Source organism: Dermacentor albipictus, chromosome 3 (assembly GCF_038994185.2).
Source record: "Dermacentor albipictus isolate Rhodes 1998 colony chromosome 3, USDA_Dalb.pri_finalv2, whole genome shotgun sequence".
In the NCBI taxonomy this organism is placed as follows: Eukaryota; Metazoa; Arthropoda; class Arachnida; order Ixodida; family Ixodidae; genus Dermacentor; species Dermacentor albipictus.
In genome coordinates, this window is record NC_091823.1 from 140,419,253 (window position 1) to 140,442,958 (window position 23,706).

At 47.6% G+C, this 23,706-nt stretch overlaps 1 protein-coding gene across 1 annotated transcript in view; it reads right to left on the reverse strand.

Annotated features, from left to right (window-relative positions):
* The window catches only part of LOC135917734 (uncharacterized), a 74,736-nt gene extending 59,473 nt beyond the window's left edge, over positions 1 to 15,263 (reverse strand). Inside the window, exons 1-2 of the mRNA XM_065451304.1 lie at positions 15,056 to 15,263; positions 12,892 to 13,046 (exon numbers count right to left, since the gene is read on the reverse strand). Coding sequence (XP_065307376.1) covers positions 12,892 to 13,046; positions 15,056 to 15,199 — 299 coding nt within the window. The 5' untranslated portion in view covers positions 15,200 to 15,263. The remainder of the gene's footprint in view (positions 1 to 12,891; positions 13,047 to 15,055) is intronic.
* Between the last annotated feature and the right edge of the window lie 8,443 nt (positions 15,264 to 23,706).

Genomic DNA, 23,706 nt, shown 5'->3' on the forward strand with positions numbered 1-23,706 from the left:
ACTGAACCAGCCTATAGGTTGAACCCTTCTGGTTGCTGAACGGCGATCTGCGAGCTATTCACGCTTGCGATAGCACTGGAAATTCGATCTCACCATGCAAATATCTCCTTGTCATTGGCTTTGAAGTGGAGGTTACCGGAAAGCTTACCCATCCCTTCTACCGGTCCACACAGTAACTGCGAGAGCAACTTCGTGGACAGTGTCGGCAGCAGATTTCTAGGCCATTCCGATGAATGCTTCCCGTCCGAAAAACCTATGAGAGCTGCAGACCAGTGGCGATGAACCGCAGCGCGCAATGTTCCTTCCTCAGCGTGGAATGACCACTGGTACGCTTGCACCCGAGTCTCCTCCATTTGATAGCGTAGCCTGCAAAAGGTCCACTTAGAAAGCTGCCAAGGGCAGTGCAACTCATTATCCGTCATTTCTTCGAATGCGTATTGCACTTCCAGCCGTGGTCGACACCGAAAGTGCAACACGCCAAGCAGACGACGAAGGCAAGTAATAGCCTCCGAAGCAACCAACGCACACGCGCGCGACGCCCGCATGTCTCCGGGGTCGCGCTACCGGCGCGCGCGGTCAAGGTCGCAAGCCAACAGCCAAGCCACAGCAACAGAACCCAAAGCAGACTACCCCTTCGCCGGTTCCTACAACCGGTTCACTTTAAAGATTATTGACAGATGCGTGATGTATTCATAAATTGCGATACCACCCCGCTGCCTCTGACGACCTGTGACGTAACCAAAATTTTGACCAATCAGGTGACGCCAAACGAACGGTTCCCCAACCGAACCGTTATAAGATTCGGTCCCTGAGCATCGTTGTTGGGTTCTTCTGCCAGCGTCTGCTTCATCGCCGTTTCATGGTGTGGCGACGAGCGACCACGTAGACCGTCAAAGTATCGGGCTCTCGCAGGAGAGGAAAAACCAACACTCCGTCGCTTAGCGTAGCATTCTTTTTAATGATCTTCGGAACGCTAGCCCGCGCCGGAACGCGCCAGCCGCTCGAGCCTCGTGTAGACGCGAGCGTCCGCGTCAACTCTCGTGCGACGCCGATGCTGCTGCCGCTACAGAGGGCTCCCCCCCTAGAGAGGAGGAAAGTTCGACGAACGATGGAAAGTCCACGTGACGCGGCGTGTCTTCGCGTTGGTCGTGGGTGTCACGTGCGCAGGCGGCGACGAAGGATGCAGCAGAGTCGCGTCGCATACTGGTGGGGCTGAGGGCGCGGGTGCTTCGATGTAGGCGGGTTTGAGACGTTCCAGGGCAATTGTGTCTGATCGGCCGTTGACATTGACAACAAACGTCGTCGGACGACGCTCTAGAACACAATATGGCCCGGAGTAGTGTGGTTGCAAAGGCTTCCGTACGGCACAGTTACGCACGAAAACGTGGGTAGCAGAGCTGAGTGCGGGAGAAACGTACGGGAACCTTGCTGCTTGTGAACGTGTAGGCACGGGGCGCATCTGGCTGAAGAAAGCTTGCAGTTCGGCTACGTAGTCGGCAGGGGATGGCATAGGCGTTTGGGGGGTGGCGACAAAGAAATCGCACGGAAGGCGTAGGTGGGTGCCGTAGACTAGCTCAGCACAGGAGCAACCTAGGTCGCTCTTGAGTGCGGCTCTGATGCCAAGTAAGACGAGAGGCAAATGCAGGACCCACTTCTCCGGCGATTCATGTGCCATAAGGGAGGCCTTGAGATGCCTGTGAAAACGTTCAACTAGTCCGTTGGACTGCGGGTGGTAAGCGGTTGTGCGAAAACGTGTCGTTCCGAGTAGTTTGAGTAGCTCGTTGAAGAGCGCCGAGTCAAACTGTCGACCGCGATCTGTGATGATTGTGGATGGGCAGCCGAACCTTGCGATCCAGGTAGACACGAAAGCTGCTGCAACAGTGGGTGCGGAGATGCCTGATATAGGTGTAGCTTCCGGCCATCGGGTATAACGGTCGATACATGTCAATATGTAGCAGTAACCTTTCGAAGGTGGGAGAGGGCCGACGAGGTCCAGGTGTACGGTGTCGAAACGAGCATCTGGTGGAAGAAAAGATTTGGCAGGCGGAATGGGGTGACGCTGGATCTTCGAACGTTGACACGACAAACAGCAGCGAACCCAATCGCGAACTTGCGCGTTTAGCCGAGGCCAAACGAAACGACTGGAAAGAAGCTTCTGTGTCGCGCGTATGCCAGGGTGCGACAGGTTGTGCACGGTTTCGAATAGACGTCTGCGAAGGGATGCCGGAATGTATGGTCTGGGTGTGTCGTTAGAAGTGTCGCAGACGATGGACGTACCATCTGGGGTCACAACGACGTCTTCCAATTGCAGGGACGTTGGCGAATTCCGGAGTGTACGAAGTTCAGTGTCGTCACGCTGTTGACTGGCGAGTAAGTCGGCCTCGATGATGAAAGGTTCCGATGTCAACGTGGAAACGACATTGACACGACTCAGAACGTCAGCTGGAATGTTGTCGGTGCCCTTGATGTGGCGGAACGTTGTTGTAAACTCGGAGATGTAGGAAAGCTGTCGAATCTCGCGGGGCGAGTAACAGGACGCCGAACGATTCGTTGCGTGCACAAGGGGCTTGTGGTCAGTCAAGACAGTGAATGCACGGCCTTCGAGGAAATGGCGAAAATGCTTGATAGCCAGGTAAACAGCGAGTAATTCACGGCCGAAAACGCTGTAGTGGGACTGCGGAGGCTTCAGTTTCATGGAGAAAAAAGCGAGCGGATGCCACTCATTGTCGATGAATTGCTGGAGAACGGCACCAACGGCGGTATTTGAAGCGTCGGTCATGATGGCAGTGGGTGCGTCTGGCTTTGGGTGTCTAAGCAGCGTGGCGTCGGCGAGGGCAGACTTGACTTTTGCGAAAGCGTCTGCGGCCTCTTCAGTCCACTGAAACTCTTGTTTGCGCTTGTTTACCAGGAGAGCGTCTAGCGGAGCCATAAGTCGTGCGCACTCGGGAATGAATCGGCGGTAGAAATTGACGAATCCGAGAAATTGGCGAAGCTTGGTGAGTGTGGTCGGTCGGGGAAAGTTTTCGATGACGCGAATCTTGGACGGCAGAGGTCGAATGCCGTTAGCGTCGACGATATGACCGAGGAACTCGAGTTCTGTTTGACCGAATTCACTCTTGGCGGCGTTGATGACAATTCCTTTACTGGCAAGGCGTGAAAACAACAACCGCAAGTGGTGAAGATGTTCTTCGGCCGAAGAGCTTGCAACGAGAAGGTCGTCAATGTATGCAAAAACGAAAGGCAAACCTCGGGTGACGGAATCGATGAAACGCTGAAAGGATTGGCCCGCGTTCCGTAAACCGAAAGGCATGCGGAGAAATTCGAAAAGACCGAAGGGCGTGGTGATGGCGGTCTTGGGAATGTCTTCTTCAGCGACCGGTAGTTGATGGTAGGCGCGAACGAGATCGATCTTAGAAAAGATCGTCGCACCGTGCAACGCTACCGTGAAGTCCTGAATGTTCGGTAGAGGGTAGCGATCAGGAACTGTGACGTTGTTTAGTGACCGGTAATCGCCGCAGGGGCGCCAGTCGCCCGTCTTCTTAGGCACCATGTGAAGTGGTGATGCCCAGTTACTGGAAGAAGGGCGGATAATGCCAAGTTGCAGCATGTGTTCGAACTCCGCGCGACGATCTTTAGTTTCTCCGGGGACAAACGCCGGGGTCGGAAGTAGACCGGTGGGCCGGAGGTGACGATGTGATGGCACACGTCATGTTGCACCGGTTGCGTCCAGTCCGGTAGGTGCGTCAAAGTGGGAAACTCGCGTAGGAGTGCGGCGAAAGGTTCGTCCAACATGGCAGAAATAGGCGCTATGGGCGATGTGCCTGATGATGGGACGCCGGGAACGGATAGCTGGGTCACGGAGTCGATGAGACGGCGTCGTTGGATGTCGACAAGGAGTCCGTAGTTATGCAAGAAGTCTGCTCCAATGACTGCATGACGGACGTCTGCAACCAGGAAAATCCAGCGGAACGCTCGTCGAAGGCCAAGGTTTAGCATGACGGAGCGTGACGAGAAAACTGGAATCCTGGTGCCGTTGACGGCTTGCAAAAACGACACAGGAGTCGCTTTTCGGTCGGAGCGCTGGGCGGGTAGAATGCTGACGTCAGCACCTGTGTCGACCAAAAATCGTTGTCCCGTAACTCTGTCCGTCACGTAGAAAAGGCGACTTGTGTGCTGGGCCGGACCACTTGTCGCCGTTAGAGGTCGGCCGGCCTGTTTCCCTGCCATGCGCAGGGACGCCGACAGTGACGAGCGTCGTTTCCAAAACGGCGGTGGTAGTAGCAAACGCCAGGCGCTGTAGTTGAGGTTTCATTTTGGGTGCCCGTGCGTCTTGATCTGCTGGAACTACGGCTGCGTGGGCGACGAGACGCGCGGCGATGCTCCGCTCCACAGATGATGCGTTCCAGGCGCTCACACAAGGAGTCGAGCGGCGATTGCACTGCAGAAGAGTAGGGAAGAGTTTGCAGGGCGGTTGTATTGTCACCCGGAGACGGTGACGTGGCTGCGATGGTTGGGGTGGCTACTTCCATGACTTTGTCGGCCAAAGCGGCAAGTCCGGTAAGGTCCATGGTAGAGGCTGTCGCCAGGACCATCTGCACGTTAGCCGGGAGTCGTTGCAAAAACAATTCGCGCAACAGCGTGTCATCGACGGATCTCGCGTTGTTTCCGAGCAGCTGGCTCATTCGGCGAAGAAGTTGACTAGGGCGTCGGTCGCCGAGTTCTTCAGCGGACAGAAGCTGCTGGATGCGAGAACGCTGTGAAGCTGCTGTGCGCTGTAGCAGTGCTGCCTTGAGATCGTCATAGGCGGCGGCAGACAATGGGGAGTTCAACAAATCTGCTACCTCGTCAATGGCGGCGGGCGAGAGTGCTGCGACGGCGTAATGGAACTTCGAGGCTTGAGAGCGGATACCAGCGACTTGAAATTGCGCTTCGGCCTGAAGAAACCACGCCGAAGGATGCTGGTCCCAGTACTGTGGGAGGCGAACAGCGATGGCGGAACAGGAGGGCTCACCACGTTCCTCGGAAGGGTTCTGGCCTTGAGCTCTCGTAGCGTTGGTCTGGTCCATGGTCGTCTCTACCACAGGAGCGTATGGCAATATCACGTCCGGGGTCACCAAACTGTGGCGACGAGCGACCACGTAGACCGTCAAAGTATCGGGCTCTCGCAGGAGAGGAAAAACCAACACTCCGTCGCTTAGCGTAGCATTCTTTTTAATGATCTTCGGAACGCTAGCCCGCGCCGGAACGCGCCAGCCGCTCGAGCCTCGTGTAGACGCGAGCGTCCGCGTCAACTCTCGTGCGACGCCGATGCTGCTGCCGCTACAATGGTAAGGCCACAGCAAGTTCTTTTGCGCGTTTTTAACGGCTTATTCTCTTCGCATTTTGTTATGTCACTGTTAGCCACATCAACGAGTCGCGGCGGCCTTGCAGCCACGAACAGCTGCTGCCCATTTGCTATGGTGACTTTCATTTCGCATTCTTTTGTTTATGCGCACCAATGAGCAATGATGCTAGCGATAACAGCGCCGCGGCAGCGTCCGAGCTGCGAGGCACGTTGGATACAATGATGAAGTTAGAAAATAAAATAAAATGGTTCGTTAAGAAATGCGGCCTACAAACACATGCCATTCGGGCAGACAGCTTTATGTTACGCGCAGTGACTGCTGAAAAATTATGGTCCTCTACTTTTGCAAAAGAAATGTAGCTATTTCTAAAGCGGCACACGTGCAATATTTGCAGTACGGCATTAATGGTTTCTCTGTCAACCTCTGTAGTAGGCTATGTGAGCTCAAGCGTTGTTAGCTGTTTTGCATTGGGCTGAAGATACGTGTTTTCATGTTTCAATTGTGTATGGAGTCGTTACCATAGAAAGTTCCTTGTTTCTTACACTCTTAGGCACAGCTACACCCTTTGGATTGCCCCTTCTGCCACACAACGATAATCGTCATCTGCCTTGATGCGTTTCCATTCTTGAAAACGCCGCGCCCGCTACTTTCCCGTCGGGAATGCTATCATGCTTATAACGCGCATGCCGTTCGTTACTGGAAAGTACCGGGCTCGCAGCGTTAAAGAAAGGAAACGCATCAAGGCAGATGACGATTATCATTGTGTGGCAGAAGGGGCACTCCAAAGATTGCAACTTTGCCTAAAAGTGTAGCATTTATAACAGTGCTTCGTTAGCCTAAAGATACGCATTACATGAACGAACGCATCATCTCAATTACAAATCTTTGAAGGCTCCAGTATTGCTTATATGAAGGAAGGTAGCGTCTACATTCCATGTCTTTGAAGCCTCCAGTACTGCTTACCTTCTGTCTGTTATTCTACGTACTGCAGGAATCCCCACCATTTCCTCAAAATACACTGTACAGCCAAAGGACATCATCCATACTCAAGGGCAAAATTCCAAGTATCAGAAGATGATTGCAAGGCTTCGAAGACAGAAGGTGAAGAGCCCCAACACAAAGTGCTTAATTGCAGCTGTTTAGTGACGGACACACTGGTTTACACATTCGAGGTAAGAATGTTGGTGCGGGCTCAATTATTTTTGCAGCCATTTTATTTTGGCAGGCAACCAGTGGCGTAGCCAGAAATTTTGTTCGGGGGGGGCTACGCCACTGGCCCTACATATATATATATATATATATATATATATATATATATATATATATATATATATATATATATATCTGTAGCTGCAGCTCAACCTCCTCCTTAAGAGGAAGCTTTAGCTCGGGTGCTCCTATTTAAGTACATGTAGAAGGGGAATTCGTTTTTCCCTGCAACCACTTCACCAAATTTGAGGAGGTTTGTTGCATTTAAAAGAACAAGTTTAATTCTAGTGACTACTGGTTTCGAATTTTTCATTTAGGTGGTCAATTATTTATTAAAAATTGGCCAAATCGAAAATTTTCAGAATACGAAACTATCAAGTTTAAAACTCCGTGACTCAACAATGAAAAATGATATCACAATTCTGTGAATTGCATCTAATAGCACATCTACAGCGGACAAAATGGATATGTTACACATGCATCTCAAAAAAATTCAGTATTGTGGAATTACGGCTTTTGCAGAACCCTTGTACACAACGCAACCAATTCACGTAAGATACAAATTGACATAGCAAACTTGTCCGCTTTTACTGTTATAGCAGATGCCGTTTACAGAACCACAATGTCTGTTCTTCATGCATAGCTATTCGTTTGTAAACGTCGTGCTTCTATTTTTTCAAACTTTCAAAATTTTCAAAATATTTTAAACAAAATTCAGGCCCTGAATCGAAGTTTTGTTTCGAACAGAACTAGGATTTAACTTTCTCTCTCAAATGCAACAAATTTCAATAAAAGCGATTAGCAGGATTATCTAAGAAAAGCGTTTCTGCGTTTTACAAGTATTTGAATAGGCCGCGTCGGATTGGGCCCGAGCTAAAGCTTCCTCTTAAACAAGTTGTCAAGGGATCAAATCCATTAATAATAACTGCATTGTCATTGCCAAAGATGCTGCAAACGAATTCTTGAAAGCTACGCACTGTAAGTACAAGTAAAATATGTATTTTTTCATAAAATATTATACTCCTTTGTGCCAGAAATTGTGCCCAACATAACTGACGTCAATGCTTCCATGTTTTTTGTCTATTTATTAAGTAAAGAAAATATCACACGAACTTTAGAACTATATCAGTTCGAAACCAGGAAAGCAGTGCATGCCACTGATATGAAAAATTAAAAGGCAATGAACTGAACAAGTTGAGGACAAATATGTTAATGAAACTTTGTCATTCAAGAACCGTGCTTACATTCTTGTATATATGCAATGGCCAGTGAAAAATCTCAATGACGCTGTAATTTGTTTTAATGTATTACGCAAAAGCAGCTGTCACCGGTCGTGTATCGTGAGTAATTGCACCGAAATCATAGTCGCAACAGAGAGCACGTATAAAAAGCAGGAATTCTGCATGATATACGAGGGCAAGTCTAATGAATGTGAGCCAACAACGGGGTACTTTATTTAAAAGTAGTCTTCATGAGAATTTAGACATTTGTCCCATTCACTAACGAGTCGCGTGATTCCCGTCTTATAAAACTCCTTGGGTTGCTGCTTCAAGAAGTCTGTATCTGGTTCCCTTGAGCTGTTTTTTCGGTTGCCCCAAAATGTAGAAGTCGCAAGGTGACAGGTCTGAGCTGTATGGCAGATGTTGCAGCGTTTCCCACTTGAACTTTGCCAGTTTTGTATTAACCACATAAGCAACGTGGGGACAGGCATTGTCGTGGAACAAGATGACCCCATTCGTCAATTTTCCACGTTGTTCGTTCTTAATTGCGACACCCTGCCGTTCTGGCGTTTCACAATATCGGAAACAATTGATAGCCTCTCAAAATTTAGCAAATTCTATCAGTAATGGACCCTGACGGCCGAAAGAAAAGTCTACAACACCTTTCCAGCGGAAATGATGGCCTTTGCGTTCTTTGGGCGTGGTAAATTCGAATGTTTCCACTGTAAGCTTTGCCGTCGTGTTTCAGGCTCGTAGTAGTGGCACCAAGGTTCGTCCCCGATCACAGTTGCAAACAAGACGTCGTCATGCTCATTGTGATACCCGATCAGATGAGTCAAGGCAGCGTGAAACTTTTCCGTCTTCTCGCGATGGATCAAAATCTTGGGGATCCATTGCGCACCAAAGAGCCGATAACCGAGAAGCTCATGAATTATGGCGTGAACCGAACCGTGACTGATGTTCAGACGGTCTGACAGTTCATCGATGCTTATCCTCTGTTCTTGTTTCATCAGCTCATGAACCTTTGAAATTGTGTGAAGGGTGATTGCACGATGGTTTTGGCCCGGTCTTGGAATGTCTTTACAACGTCCTTTAAACCGTTTACTCCAACACTTCACAGTGGTCAATTAAATGCCGTGTTCGACGTAAAAGGCAGCCATACGGCTATTAATTTCTGTTTTGGAAACACCTTTAGCTGTCAAAAACTTCGTGACACCGAGCTGTTCAACTTTTGAAGTGTCCATTATGTGACGCAACCATATTCAACCCAGTGTATGAGAGCATTAAAGAATATTTATCTTCACACCTGCGTGTCACTTTTGCAAATGAGGCATGCCGTTCTCCTACGCGCATGCCTCGCAAATAATGAACCGAACCATTATTGCGCGGTTAGGGCAGGCGCACTTTCATTTGACTCGCCCTCGTACATTAGAAATGCAAAGATACAATGGGATATACAAATGCGAAAATACGGCTTGATAAAGGACAAAAAAGTGTCACTGGAAACAAAGTTCACTGCATGTATACACAAAACCTCGAAACAAGATATTTAAGTATACATTCTAGACATTCTAGACATTCTAGACAAAATCCGGAGTGATTTCCGGCGCCGAGGTTCGCTTTGGTCGGCGGTGCATGGACAGCACGAAAAAATTTCGGGGGGCGCTGAAGCCCCATAAGCCCCCCCCTGGCTACGCCCCTGCAGGCAACGATACACATTATTTTGCCACCCTAATTCACCTTCCTTCGTAAATGTACAAGAAGAAACGTCATATTTATTTCTTCCTAAAACAATCCCATTATGAGCATATTAAGTGCTGGCGCGTATATGTGCAGTTTCTTTTTTATTATTTGGATAGTTGCAACACGTCTTCTATGTGTTTTGCTTGTGCAAAGTAATTGCCATCACGGCATTAATTTCGTACTATTCTCCATTATACCGGTGTCACACTACCACTTTCGATCGAGATCAGTTCTGATCCGGATCGAAATTCTCGACTTCTGTTGGCTCCATCGCGCAGTTTGCGCGAAAGAAGCAATCGGGACCGAGAAAATCAAATCGGATTGGGCTTGATCGCGTTTAAAAGTGCGCCGTGTGACACCCGTATTACTTGCATTTCGCTGTTTCTTCCAGTTTGCATGTATCTGCCTCTTGCATTCTAGCTTCAATAAATTGTCTGCTATTTTCTGGTTCGTGACTGTGCAGCAAGTTGATTTATATTTAAGAAACATGCCACATTTATTTACGATACACCTGTTTGGCATGAGTAACTTGACCTACAGTATCATAGGTGATAAAGTTCTACTTCCTTAACGGTTGGCATGATTGATGCGCCAACTTACAGCTTGAAGCAGCAAATATGAATTTAAATGAAAGAAACATGAAGTGAAACACCTTTGTGCGCTCGTCGTCGCATATAAACAGCGGCACAAGCGCCTGCATGAAACCACTCGATTTAGGCAACGTTGTGGGTCGCACAAAAAAATAATAAGAAGAAACGAAACTGAAATTAGGGCCTCCGAGATTCTGCGGCGTGCCCGACCACCTTGGAGGCTGGTGCGTTTCGCCGATTCTGCTAGGTGCGCTGAGAGCCAAAGTCGGCTAGAGTTACTGTATGTGCTACCACAGGTAGCAGAGTTGCGCGTAGGTCTGCCATCTTGCCTGGGAAGCAACCGAATCTATGCGGCGAAGCCGCACTCCGTTTTTGCAGGCGGCATGCCTACCGTATCGTCGATCGACCGTTGGTGGTTTTGCGTCGCTTTTGGACTGCTTGTCTGCCTAATCGCAAACAAAGCGCATCGAAACAGCTGACTGCATAAGATCGTCAAGAAAAAGGCGCCGAGATCGGTCCCCACCGAAGCTTAGGCCTAGCGTATCCGCCGAGTCCGTCTGCAGGCTCTCGGCGCGCCTAGGGTCAGGAATCAAGAAGTCTAACACGGATAAATCACTCTATATTTCAGGTTTCGCATCAGTGTTCTTAAATAAACAATTTTTTCATGTTTACAGTGCCAGCACAAGTAGCGATGAGCGCCGATGTGACGCGTCTTAAACACAGGTATATATGTGCTGTCGCGGAAGGCTCCCGGCACTAGCCTGCGCTTCTCTGACGAAAATATATGACTAGACAGACGTGTCGACTTAAAGGCATCACTGAACTAAGAAAACGTTGCATATCCTTCGCGTGAAGAACAAGAAACAGCTATCCAAATCAGTAGTAACAGCCCATACAGCGTCCCGGGTCGGCGGTTTATTTAGAACTTTTTTCAAAGTTAAAATGCCAGTCGCAAGTGAAAATCAATGTTGTGGCACTTCCGAGCATGCTACTGAATACGGACAGCAAAATGTTCTTTGTGGTACAGGCGTGAGTTTTATATGCAGGGCGATAGCGCATCTACCATGACTGAGCGAGTCATCTCTGCGAAACTAAAACTTCTTATCGATCCTTGACATGGCATATTATCCACTCATATTGACCTTCTTGCGTGGCGCAGTGGTAAAGTACCGGGCTTGGTATCTGTAGCTCCGACGATCGAATCCTGGTCGGAGCTTTTTTTTTCTTTTTATTGCACCAAATCGCTCTCTGTTGCTTTTTGTATTCCAACAAAATATATACGGTGTCGAGGCACCGCGTATTTAACGCACCAGAGTTATTTTTCACACCAGTACCCAGTGCCTCCGAATACGCCGCGCCTGCCCAGCATCCCGCGCGCGGCACTGGGCCCATAATCCGGCGCTGCACTGAACACTGGATAATGGGTACTCGGAATTGCATTAGGGATACCTGCTTATGTGCCAAAGCTCTCAACGTGTAGGCAGTCTAAACCATTACTGGTGAATCAATGGCCAACAATTAGTATTTCGACACTGGTACCCCATTAGACTTGCTGTAGAAACGTACCCACCTACTAGTAGGCACTGGATATCAGCCACACTGGATATCAGCCACACCTGCAAGTACCACTTCATTATGTGCCTTTTCACTGCAGGGATTCCAAAAGTAACCTTCTGTGGGAGTGTAGTGAAAGTTTTTCTCTCACAGGATTGACATAGCTACAGTGACATAGCTATATAGCTAGCTCTCCGCAGCTAGCCCGCACGCGAACAGCGAACGCCAAGGTCGGCCGGATTCGCTTTGAATTTGACTGGCGATAACTTGTGTCAATCCAGTTCGCTGCAGCGGCGGCGTCGGGAAATACAAAAATTGGCTCGAGCATCTGCTTCTCCGCAATGCACGGTTGCTTGAATACCACGTGATGACTCTGCCAATAGAGGCGCTAGCGGCGTGATAAAACAGACGCGCAACTCTGCTACCTGTAGTAGCATATACAGGAACTCTAAAGTCGGCCGCAGGCGCCTGTGGGAGTGTCCACTCTTTACGTTTCATATGTTACTCTATGACCGAACGACGCCATACTCTGAACTGGTCCATATGGATGCTGCCCAGCTAGAAGAAAACCACCTGAAGGCCGCACGACTGGCAGTGAAAGACGCCAGGGAGATAGAACGCACTGCCCAGCTGGAGGAAGATTGAATGAATTCTGTGGTTCTGTGGTCTGTTCTGCCCTGTATCTGCCATTTTGAATGACACTATTGGAAACGACAAATAAAACTTCAGCGTAGTACAAACTACAGCGTGATTGATATTGTGAAAAAAACAGAACTGGGAAGCAATGCTTTTGTAATTTGTTTGGCCAGTAACTACGTACTGCGGCCCTGTACTGTACAAAGCGTAGGGGGCCAGAGACCGCATCTTTGAAAGTTTTGACTGGTTACCGGGGCGATCTCTGTTTGTTCTCGGAACTTTCCCGGAATCGCTTGAGTGCCCGGATAATGGCTCTCACTTTCGGCTCAAGGTCACTTTAAGGTCGCCAAAAGTGGATGCAAAAAGCATTTCATGCTTAAAAAACTACCTTGGGTTTTGTTGTAGTTGCCCCTACATTTTAACTCAAGGCATACGTTACTCTTCAAGTACGTAGGAAGTGTTGGTGCGTAGTGGTAGGCTTCTGCTGTTCTACCGTAGGTCGAAGTAGAGCATTTCATATTTGAGCCCTCCACTCAAAGGGAACAATACAGCTTTATGCATAGTACAAAAATTTGAAAGGGGCCCACTACTTACTCTTCCTTGCCCTTTCCGCCGAATGCTTTCAATATAATATCAGTGTCATTTTGTTCCTGCTTTTTAAAATGGACGCATTCTCTCTTGTTCTCCGCAGTCTCCCTGAGCGGAATGTAGAAACCGAAGAGCCACCAATAAGGCACTCTGCGAAACACCTGAAATAACATGTTAGGATAATTTGTTGTGAGAAGGGTGATTTGAACGAAAGCACGTGCATATTTTAAGGCACTCCAATACTTTTCAGCGCCGGACCGCTGCTCAGAGAAAAACATAAGCTGTACATGTATAAAGAAAAATACTACTCATACTTGCCCTAATTGTCACCGTGGAAGCGAAGCCACAGTTAGGTGGCAATCGTAGGGGCACTGGTCATTGTGAATCTCCAAATAGAATCCAACTGCGGAGTGCCCCTATTTTCAGTTGCTTCGTAGTCGTAGAATCTAAGGCGATAGATTCTGATTTCGTATTTTAAAGAAAGCCTTTACTGTACTTCTCGCAGGTAGGCTTGCCGATATGCATCTGATGACGCTGTTGATTGGGCAGTAGGTCGGTGCACTCTAGATAACGACCGCACTTGGGCCATTCACTGAGGACACGGCGTTTTTCCTGGATACGCTTCTTCGTACTTGGATCTGTTACTGCACTTGCTAATGATCGACGGATGCCAGAATCTGCGTGCGGTGACAGTGATGTCCCATAGAGCATCGCACACGGTGGCACGGCCCAGCCAAACTACTTTTCCCAATGTGAATCACGTGGCCCGAAGCAAGCTTATATAACGGCAGTGTACCCTAGCTACGTATAATTGAAGCCGATACACTTGCCGACATGCATCGGACCGCGCTGTTGCTTCTGCCCATGCTTAGTGCGCTACAGATGACGATCGCACTCGCTCTATTGGCTGGGGCGAAAGGTTTTCTCCTGCAATACGCTGCTTTGTCGTGGAATCCGTTAGCGCACATACTAACAAGCAACGCACGCGCAATATATGCATGCAACGTCACTGATGTCGCTTGGGGCACCGCACACGGTGACGACGTCAAGGCAAGCTACTTTAACTAATCCGAACCACGTAACGAGAAGTAAGCTTGTATAACGGCAGAGCACCTTGGCTTTGGGGAATTTAAATCTGGCGCACTAGTCGACATGCATATGATGACGCTGTTGCTTCTACAGACGCTTGGTGCGCTGTAGACTACCTCCCTCTTCTCACTGGCTGGGGGCAAGGCCTTTGAACTGCATTACGGTTTTTTGTCCTGGAATCCGTCATCACACGTACTAACAAGCGATGCGAGCGTAGTAGCAGCATCCGAAGGTCGTGATGTATTGTGGAGCATTGCGCAAGGTAACAACCGCCAGGAAAGCTATTTTGACTAATGTGAACCACGTAACTAAGATCAAGTTTACATAACGACAGAGCAGCCTGGATACTTCGAATGTGAAGCCGGCACACGTGGCGATATGGATTTGACGCTGTTGATTCTGCAGATGCTCAGTGAGCTGTAGACTACTGCCCTACTTAGAGCCTTCGCTTGCGACACTGCCTTTTCCGCGCGATACGCTTCGTCGTGCTCGGATCAGTCAACGCATGTGCAAAGCGTGGTATATGCATGCGACGGCAGTAATGTCCCGTGAAGCATCACGCACGGTGGCAATGCCAAAGTAATCTTTTGAAGGTGAAGCTTTATATAAATAGGCGAAACAAAAATCCGGCAGTGCGGGCCTGCATACACAAAACTATCATCATCTTCAATGGCTCGAGCATCACCTTCTTCCCCAGCTAGCTCCTTGGCGCCCCTCGGCGCAGCCGTTCGAAAGCATTTGTTAAATTTTTACTCTTGTGATTCTCGAAGCTCGGGTCTGTGGCCGCATAGCCACGAGCCACCATTTTCCATTAGATGAAAACGCATGTTCTCACGAATTGACTAAAGAAAAGAAACACCTATGGGGTGAAAGAGCGTGTTCACCACGAATCTAGCATCGTCTTCGCTCAGTTTCGCCCTTTGCTTACATGCAGCATGACTAGAAGATACAACACTAGGTAAAACATTTTCGCACAAACCCTGAAGAGAGCACAAGCGCTCAGTGCTACGAATTTTATAATCCAGCATGCTTCACAAAGAATACATTTGTGAAGTGAGGTCATCTGCACTCCTTCTCTCACCTTTGTGATGTCTTGGTCATTAATGTAAATTGGTAAGAAGTCCATACGAACGCCTCCACTTTGTGCTTCAGGACTATCATGAACCAGGCTTATAAATATACATAGCGCAAGAGCCGATGACGCCAGTGTACATTTGCGTGCCATATCTTCCGCACAGTAATGTCAAGCCAGCCGCTAGCTGCTCTGAAATGGTGTGCCTGATGTGGTTCCTTTTATACCTTCTCCTTTAATAAATAAGACGCCACAGTTGTGCTAAGCTCGCAAGGTTGTAGCAGATGTAAGGGAGTGGATTGCTGTCGTTGGCTTCGCTTCGGCGTATGCGCAGCAGTAAAGGTCGGGGGAAACATCACACCAACGAGTGCAGAACGAATAACGACCTTAGTATAGCTTAGTTTTTTTACAACAATGACACTAGTTGATTGATCGGTCTGGTGGGTCTGAATATCTATTTTTATTGTGACTCAACGTCACTCAAATGTTTTCGCAATATCTATACCGGCTGCTGCTCCCGAATTGGAAAAAGAAAGTCTTCAAGCTCCGAACGGCACAGCTCATCTTTCTGAGCGTTACAAAGAATTGCAATTTCTTCTAAAATATTCGCAAGTGTAAATGCGAAAAAAATAGATACTAAAACCGACTCCGGCGCTTTTTAATTTAGTTTTTCTAATTACGGTGTTAATAAGCTCTGTTAACGCGCATGCCATATGTTCACTTCTGTAAAGCAAAGACCTTGTTCAGGGTACTTATAAGCGGTGGCAATCATACGCAAAAAAAAATGCAATCAATGAGATGAAACACAACTGGTAAGAAAACCCGGAAATACCTAATGACATATGAAGGCGGCAACATGTTAGGAAATCTCGTTCTATTTCTTAGCCGTCCAAGTAAACAATGACACTTTGCGCGATATGATAGGTGTGCAAGCAACGAAGTTGCAAATGATGGCCGCTGCGCTTGCGTGTGCATGAGCGGAGCATGATGTGTGGTGGGAGATTGAATCAGGTGGGCAAAAATTGTAAGAAAGGAAGACCGTAGCGATGCGGTGACAGGAAGCAAGAGCTATGAATCCTTTTTCGCGTCTAATAGCTAAATGCAGACTTCATATGACAATTTTGAGGGCACTTAAGCTTCACCTTGATAGCATTCGATGATCCCCGACTGCTTCTCACGCTTCCCGGCAACTGCAGCTTATGTAAGCGTAATGATTACTAGGAAACGTTGGTGGCGAACGCTATGCACGAAGGCGAGCTTTCTGGTAGAAACTCGGCATCTTGAGCGAGCCGCGGATGCGTGGATGCGAGCGCCATCTGGATGGTGTTGCAAGGACATGGGCGCGCTGTTCTATGAATGGTAGAAGCGCTGGGAAAGTGGTTTGTGTTTGAGTCTACGCGTAACAGACTTATGTTCTCTGGTATATCGAAATACAGTCCTGTACCAGATGCCATCATGTCTCTAGGTTATGTGTAAGTCGTACTTGATGTTTTCTCGGACGCATTTTACTTTGCAAAATTCAATCAGTTCATTGAAGCCTGTGCGCTACACGGAGGGCCTCCGTGGCAGGGTATGCTTGGTACACAATGATTCTTCGCTCACAAGATGGTCGGCGCTGGACGACGAAATTTTCACGACACTGGGCCCTTAAAGCTCTCGCGTTAATACGAAGAACAAACAAACCTACTCGAAAGGTTCGAGTATAGGGTTTCAGATAGATGTGGCTGTTTAATTGTGTCTGACAAACGATAAAGCACGAGTATTACGACGTGTCGTGGACCATGACGAAGGTACTGTTTCCTAAACGTTGCGTCACATGCTGAGGAACTTATGTTAGACTCAAATCAAATTAGGGGGTTTTACGTGCCAAAACCGCTTTCTGATTATGAGGCCCGCCGTAGTGGAGATCTCCGGAAATTTTGACCTCCTGGGGTTCTTTAACGTGCACCTAAATCTAAGTACACAGGTGGTTTCGCATTTCGCCCCCATGAAAATGCGCCCGCCGCGGCCAGGGTTCGATGCCGCGACCTCGGGCTCAGCAGCCCCACACCATAGCCACTGAGCAACCACAGCGGGTCGTGTAAGATTCGTCCCTATTCCAGAAAAGGTTGTAAGAAAAAGTTATCGCTTAATACGTGCACGCCAAAATACTTTATCAGAAATATTCAATTCTGCGAACTGGGAGAAATGTTTGCGACAGCGAGAGATAGAAACACAATACAAATGTTAGGGTTAACTACCATGTGCTTAAGCACGAGCCTTGCACAATATTAAAGTGACGTTCGAGGGAATATTTAATCGGAGAACCACATGTGGCGACATGTGTAGTGCAGGCTACACGTAGCAAACGATATTTAATCTGTTTTTAAGAAGAGAAGCATGTCTAAGACTGTCATGTTAGGGATGGTACAAGTAACAGGAATGTGTTTGGACGTGTGGTTATTTGCAAAGAGAAACCGAGGACAATTAGCTAGATACTGCTCCATCTAGTTGACTACGTTATGCACATAACGTCACTCCATACAACTTCAGGAGCAATCGGTGGTGGAGCACTGTAACAAACTCTTTAGAGTAGTTTAAGATGTATAATAATTTTTGTGTTCGTATCAAATTATAGTGTGAGACATGAACGCTAGTTTCTTATTGGCTTTAACTAGGAAGTATGTACATTATGCGCATTGACAAGTGTGGAATTTTACCGGGTATGAAAAGGTAATGATGAGAGCATCGGACCAGTTCAATAGCTACTCGAAGATATACTATTTAATGAACTAGGGGAGTAACATAACGGAAATGTCTGGTCCCTGTTTGTAAATCTAGACCACTCCTAAGTTCCATTCGTGTGGTAAGCTACTTGTAGAAAATAGAGAGCTTTAGCAGTGCCAAGTTACCGTACGGTAAGAGCGGTAATGGCGTACCGGCCGAGGACTGTGCATGTGCGCACTTTACCGTATGGATTGACTTCCTAAGCGACATAATTGAGGGTAAAAAGTCTACACAGCATACGGAAGCTTGCGCAGCGTGTTTCGTCAGCTGAGCCGTACCAAGCCAAAACATTTCGAGAAACTGGCGTCGCCCATGAAATCCACGCCGTGCATGTCCAAGTCCCGTGGGCGTTTTTTCACCGTGTTAGGACGAAGTGATGAGTCAACTTTCATTCACCTTTGCCACCGGAGGATGGGGCAGCAAGTATGGCAGGCTTTCTATCCGGAAGCAGAAACTTCAGCTAAACTGAATTTGTGCGCTGTGCCCTTCGTAACAGGCGAGTAATATATTTAGGCCGAATCATAAATAACTATGACTAAAACGAAACAAAACAACAAGTAAACGACGATAGAGAACATAAAACACGGCAAAAAGAAACAACAATTCGGGTTGGTGGTGCCAGATAGGGATTCAGAGCTAATCTTAGAGGGAATGCAGGTTTTTCGTTGTAGTAACTAGCTATATTCCATTTATCTGCTGATGCAATATGTCGGCAGCACTCCAATTTACAATAGTTCTTTTTAATTTATTACATGGACAAACCCACCTATCCAACAAAAAATAAAGGCTTCGCACGTTGTTGGACAAAGTGTCACAAAATGTCGCTATGGTTTTGCGAGTGGCGTCCGCGTTTTCCGTAACCTGGTACTTCCGTAACGAGTAGTACATGCGTGGACATGCCAAAGCTTTGCAATATTCGCCAAAATCAATATTCTGCGCTCTCTATTCTGCAAGGCCTGAATATTAGCCACAATCATCTTTATCGCGTTATCGTGCGATTAAGCAATACACGCGGCTTGATCGTGTTCGGTCATCATGGTAGGTTAGTACGGAACGGCAATACCGTACCGTAAAATGCACTTACCTTACGGTAAGTGCAGTAAGTGCAACGCTGTGCTGCTCAAACTCTAACAACAATGGAACGAGAGAGTGGCCGGCCGCAGGTATTGGTATTTTTCAGGAGCTTTCAGTTGATTCGGTACACATGTGCTAACTTGGTAATTAATTTTTATTTACAGAAATTATATCATCGGTGGAAGAGACATTGGACGGCATAAGCATTGTTATTATTCGGTTGGCAGAAATCTTGGGTAAAATTTTTTAGCAAGTGCGACAAAATGTGATGCTGTGAATGTCAGTTTTGTCCGCTTCATAGGTTGCGGGGATAGTGTAACCTCCTAAGAGATTACATGTTCCCAAACTTGCAGATGGTTTTCAATAGCAGTATTAGCAGTAGCATTAGCAATAGCAGTAGCAGATTGTCATTAAAGAGAAAAAAATTCGCGCAGAAACTCCTCTGGAAGTTGTCTAGGTATGTTTAGGCATTGTGCCACTTGCTCAAGTCCACGCAGCCAGGTGTCATTAATAATGTTATGAAAGTTAATCCTGACCAGTACAAACTCTTTCAACCCTTATCGGTCGTTATAAATCGTATTGTACTAGGTCCGACACTTAGCGGTTGTTATCAGCCTTAGGGGACTAGATCCAAGATTTATCGACCCTCATCAGTTGCTATCAAGCTTATCGCAATTTATCCGATCCTTATGAAATTATATCTGTCCTTGTGAACCTTATGGCGCATGATCCCACCATTTTCAACCCTTATCGGTCATTATCAGCCTTATCGGATTTGACCCGACCGTTACCAACACTCATCGGTTCTTATTAACGTTATCAGCATTATCCCAACCATTATGAGCCCTTATCGCTATTTAGCACCTTATTCAATCGCGGCAAAGCGTTATCAACCGGAATGAGACCCATATAACCTCTCATCGGTCCTTATAATCCTTACCAATTCACAGACTGCTTATCTGGGTGTGTTGCGCGACGTGAAGCGCATGAGCCCTCAAAGAGTAGTGGTATTTCGGTCGGCCACAGAACAACGTGACGGAAGGAGCACCTTGCAACCACTGAAATGCATTGGCGATGCGGCGTGTTTGGCATTATATCTTCGCAAAATTGGAACTTCCATGCTTTCTACAATGCTACAAGTCGGCTCTACATGTTGTCCTAGAGGTGACTCTTTAACAATGGAGTTATTTAAGTTTTTAGTTCTGCCATGTAGCGTTACCAGAAAACTCAGTTCAGCTGTGAGCCGCATCGCGCTGCCTAGCAACCACCTGCGAGAGCGCCTAGCTACGTAATCTCCTCGCACCCCACGTGCGTAGGGCGAAGTCATGACGTCACAGACGACTAAAACGCTCGGAGCAGCCGGCGCGGCGACACACCTCTCCCGTACTCTTCTCCATGCGTAAGTGCTGCTGACATGGGAAGAACGAAAAAAGTCTGAACGCCAGTCTGAACGCCCGATGAAGATGCGGCTTTCCAGGAAGAGCCCCTTACTGCGAACGAGAAGCGATGCGTCATCGCCGAGCTCATCCGGAACACCGCACCAAAGATGCGGCTGAGAAGAGGTGACGCCGAGTCAAGGATACCGAGTTTCAGTCCAGGGAACGCGAGAGTCGGCGCCTGAACGCTCGATGTCGCCGAGAAAGCGATCTCTCCCTGCTACTGCCCGAAAAATTCCAGCGTCAAGCCCGTTGAAAGAATAACTTTAAAAAACCTAGCATAACCTTGCAAAACATAGAGACAACTTAGCCAAGAATACCATAACCTCGCAAAACATAGAACTGACTTAGCCAAGCCTACCAACAACTTAACAAAACCTAGCATAACCTCACAAAACCTGCAAACAACTTGGGCAGGTCACGTAAAAACTAGGTGATCAGGAGCTCCGCTGTTGACTCCAGCCTTGCACCACTAGTAGAAGCTGCGCACGTTTTCTTTCCACCATCACTAAAAATTTTAACAAAACTGTTTCCCTTGGACATTTGTTTTATACCGCGAGTACAACACAGTCATGTAAATCAGGCATATTCATCTTCTGCAAGCGGGGGGGTTTAGTCCAGTGGGTGAGATACTCGGCTTCTGAGCATGGGCTCGTAGGTTGAAAACTCACCCCCATCAACGCATTTCCTTGCCAATTTACTTTCTTTTACACATTAATTTCTTTATAGCCATTCGTCTTACGGGACAGACAGATAAGTTTACTCTTTGGGTAGACATAAAAATTCTTGCGAACTTAAACCAATCGCATTTCAGACGGCACTTCAATAAGTGTTCTATGACACGTAATACTTTCACCGTTAAATTGAACAGTCCTTTTAATCGCAGCCGCTCATAAGGGTGACTATTCCGGAGCCATTAGAGATAAACAACGCATGTTTCTGCAGTTCTCTAAAACAATAGGAAGACGATAAGGTAAATGTGGTTTTAATAAACTGTTCACCAATAATGACGTGTACTTATGGGATTCTGAAGGTAATCGTGCAGGCGTGCTTTACGAAGCGTTCCAGATAAACACGCATGTAATAATCTATCACCCAAATTTTCACTACATGCGTTAACCCAGCTCACATATAACAGTATTTTCTTCCTCTTCACGAATATTAGAAGCGTGCTTTTGAACCACATGATGTGGCAATGTTGTGCATTGCAACACTCACCTTTAAACAGGCAGTATGACTGGGAAGAAGCCGTCAAGAGCGACGGCCTTCAAGTCCAGATTCGGGCTATCCAAAGCGCTTGCGACGGGGCTGAAAATCATGGTCTTCCGTCCCCGGCGTGGGTGTGGCCCGCGGCTATGACAAAGGAGTCCCTTAGGAGCAAATAAAGTTTCTTGTCTGTCTGTCTGTCTGTCTGTCTGTCTGTCTGTCTGTCTGTCTGTCTGTCTGTCTGTCTGTCTGTCTGTCTGTCTGTCTGTCTGTCTGTCTGTCTGTCTGTCTGTCTGTCTGTCTGTCTGTCTGTCTGTCTGTCTGTCTGTCTGTCTGTCTGTCTGTCTGTCTGTCTGTCTGTCTGTCTGTCTGTCTGTCTGTCTGTCTGTCTGTCTGTCTGTCTGTCTGTCTGTCTGTCTGTCTGTCTGTCTGTCTGTCTGTCTGTCTGTCTGTCTGTCTGTCTGTCTGTCTGTCTGTCTGTCTGTCTGTCTGTCTGTCTGTCTGTCTGTCTGTCTGTCTGTCTGTCTGTCTGTCTGTCTGTCTGTCTGTCTGTCTGTCTGTCTGTCTGTCTGTCTGTCTGTCTGTCTGTCTGTCTGTCTGTCTGTCTGTCTGTCTGTCTGTCTGTCTGTCTGTCTGTCTGTCTGTCTGTCTGTCTGTCTGTCTGTCTGTCTGTCTGTCTGTCTGTCTGTCTGTCTGTCTGTCTGTCTGTCTGTCTGTCTGTCTGTCTGTCTGTCTGTCTGTCTGTCTGTCTGTCTGTCTGTCTGTCTGTCTGTCTGTCTGTCTGTCTGTCTGTCTGTCTGTCTGTCTGTCTGTCTGTCTGTCTGTCTGTCTGTCTGTCTGTCTGTCTGTCTGTCTGTCTGTCTGTCTGTCTGTCTGTCTGTCTGTCTGTCTGTCTGTCTGTCTGTCTGTCTGTCTGTCTGTCTGTCTGTCTGTCTGTCTGTCTGTCTGTCTGTCTGTCTGTCTGTCTGTCTGTCTGTCTGTCTGTCTGTCTGTCTGTCTGTCTGTCTGTCTGTCTGTCTGTCTGTCTGTCTGTCTGTCTGTCTGTCTGTCTGTCTGTCTGTCTGTCTGTCTGTCTGTCTGTCTGTCTGTGCTCCTTAAATAATTCGTCTAATCACCCATCATCGCTTCATGCTCAGCATCACTAGTGATAAAAACATGGCTTGATGAATGAGTGCCCGATAAGCTTATTTTGTGTAGTTCGTCTGAGTTAATTTTTTTTCGTTGTGACCGAAAGCTCAAAAAAGGCGGGGGTATTTTAGCAGCTGGTAATAAAGCGTTCATTGTCACACATATTCCAGTTATTGCATATTTATTATGTATATGAGTCACGGTGAAATGTAATTTCTGTCTATTACTCACTGGTAGAAAACCCGAGTAGACTATAGGCGATGCCGGAGGAGGACTGGAGTGCGCGGCGTCCTCGGGCATGGCGGAAATGGAAGGTAGCATCCTGCTGCAAAGTTCCAGGTTGGTAAAAGGCCCAGCACTTCGACCAAATTGCTGAGAGGTGTTCTGGAGTAATTAATAAAGCTCTCAGAGAGTCACAAAGCTCGCAGTGAGAGGTCACACATCTGGGGCGATGCAGGCACACAGCTTCAAGCAAACTCGTCGTCGTCGTCTTTCTCGAAGCAGTTGCTACTGCTCGTTCTTCTCCCATACATAAATAGCATTAATATAGAAATTTGTACTGCATACAGATACATTAAAATTCCGTTTGAATCTGACTTAACTTGGCATAATCACATCAATGTTACCACTGCGTCAGCTAACCGCTCCCTCGGCCAAGTCAAAGGTAATATTGACACGTGTACTTCTTTATCATTATCGAGCTACCACTTCTCACCACCTAACAAATGTTATCGCACAGCGCAGGACGCGCCTGCTTGCAAAAGAAGTTTCTGCAATGTTATCGATGGTTCCGTCCGCTGTCTTTCCCCCCTCTTAAATAAGAGAGCTCCAACGTAGTACCGAGCCAGCGAGGTAGCCGCAGGCTGCAAAGACTGCCCCCGGAGGATGGACTTTTGACTGAGACGACCAGGAAGATGGTCGCCCAGTTAACCCCAATGGCAGCCCCAGCGTCCCCCATCGTGCTACAGCAGCCCAGGGATCCTCCGACGTTCCGCGGTTCAACATTCGAGGACCCGGAAACCTGGCTTGAGACACACGAGAGGGTCGTTT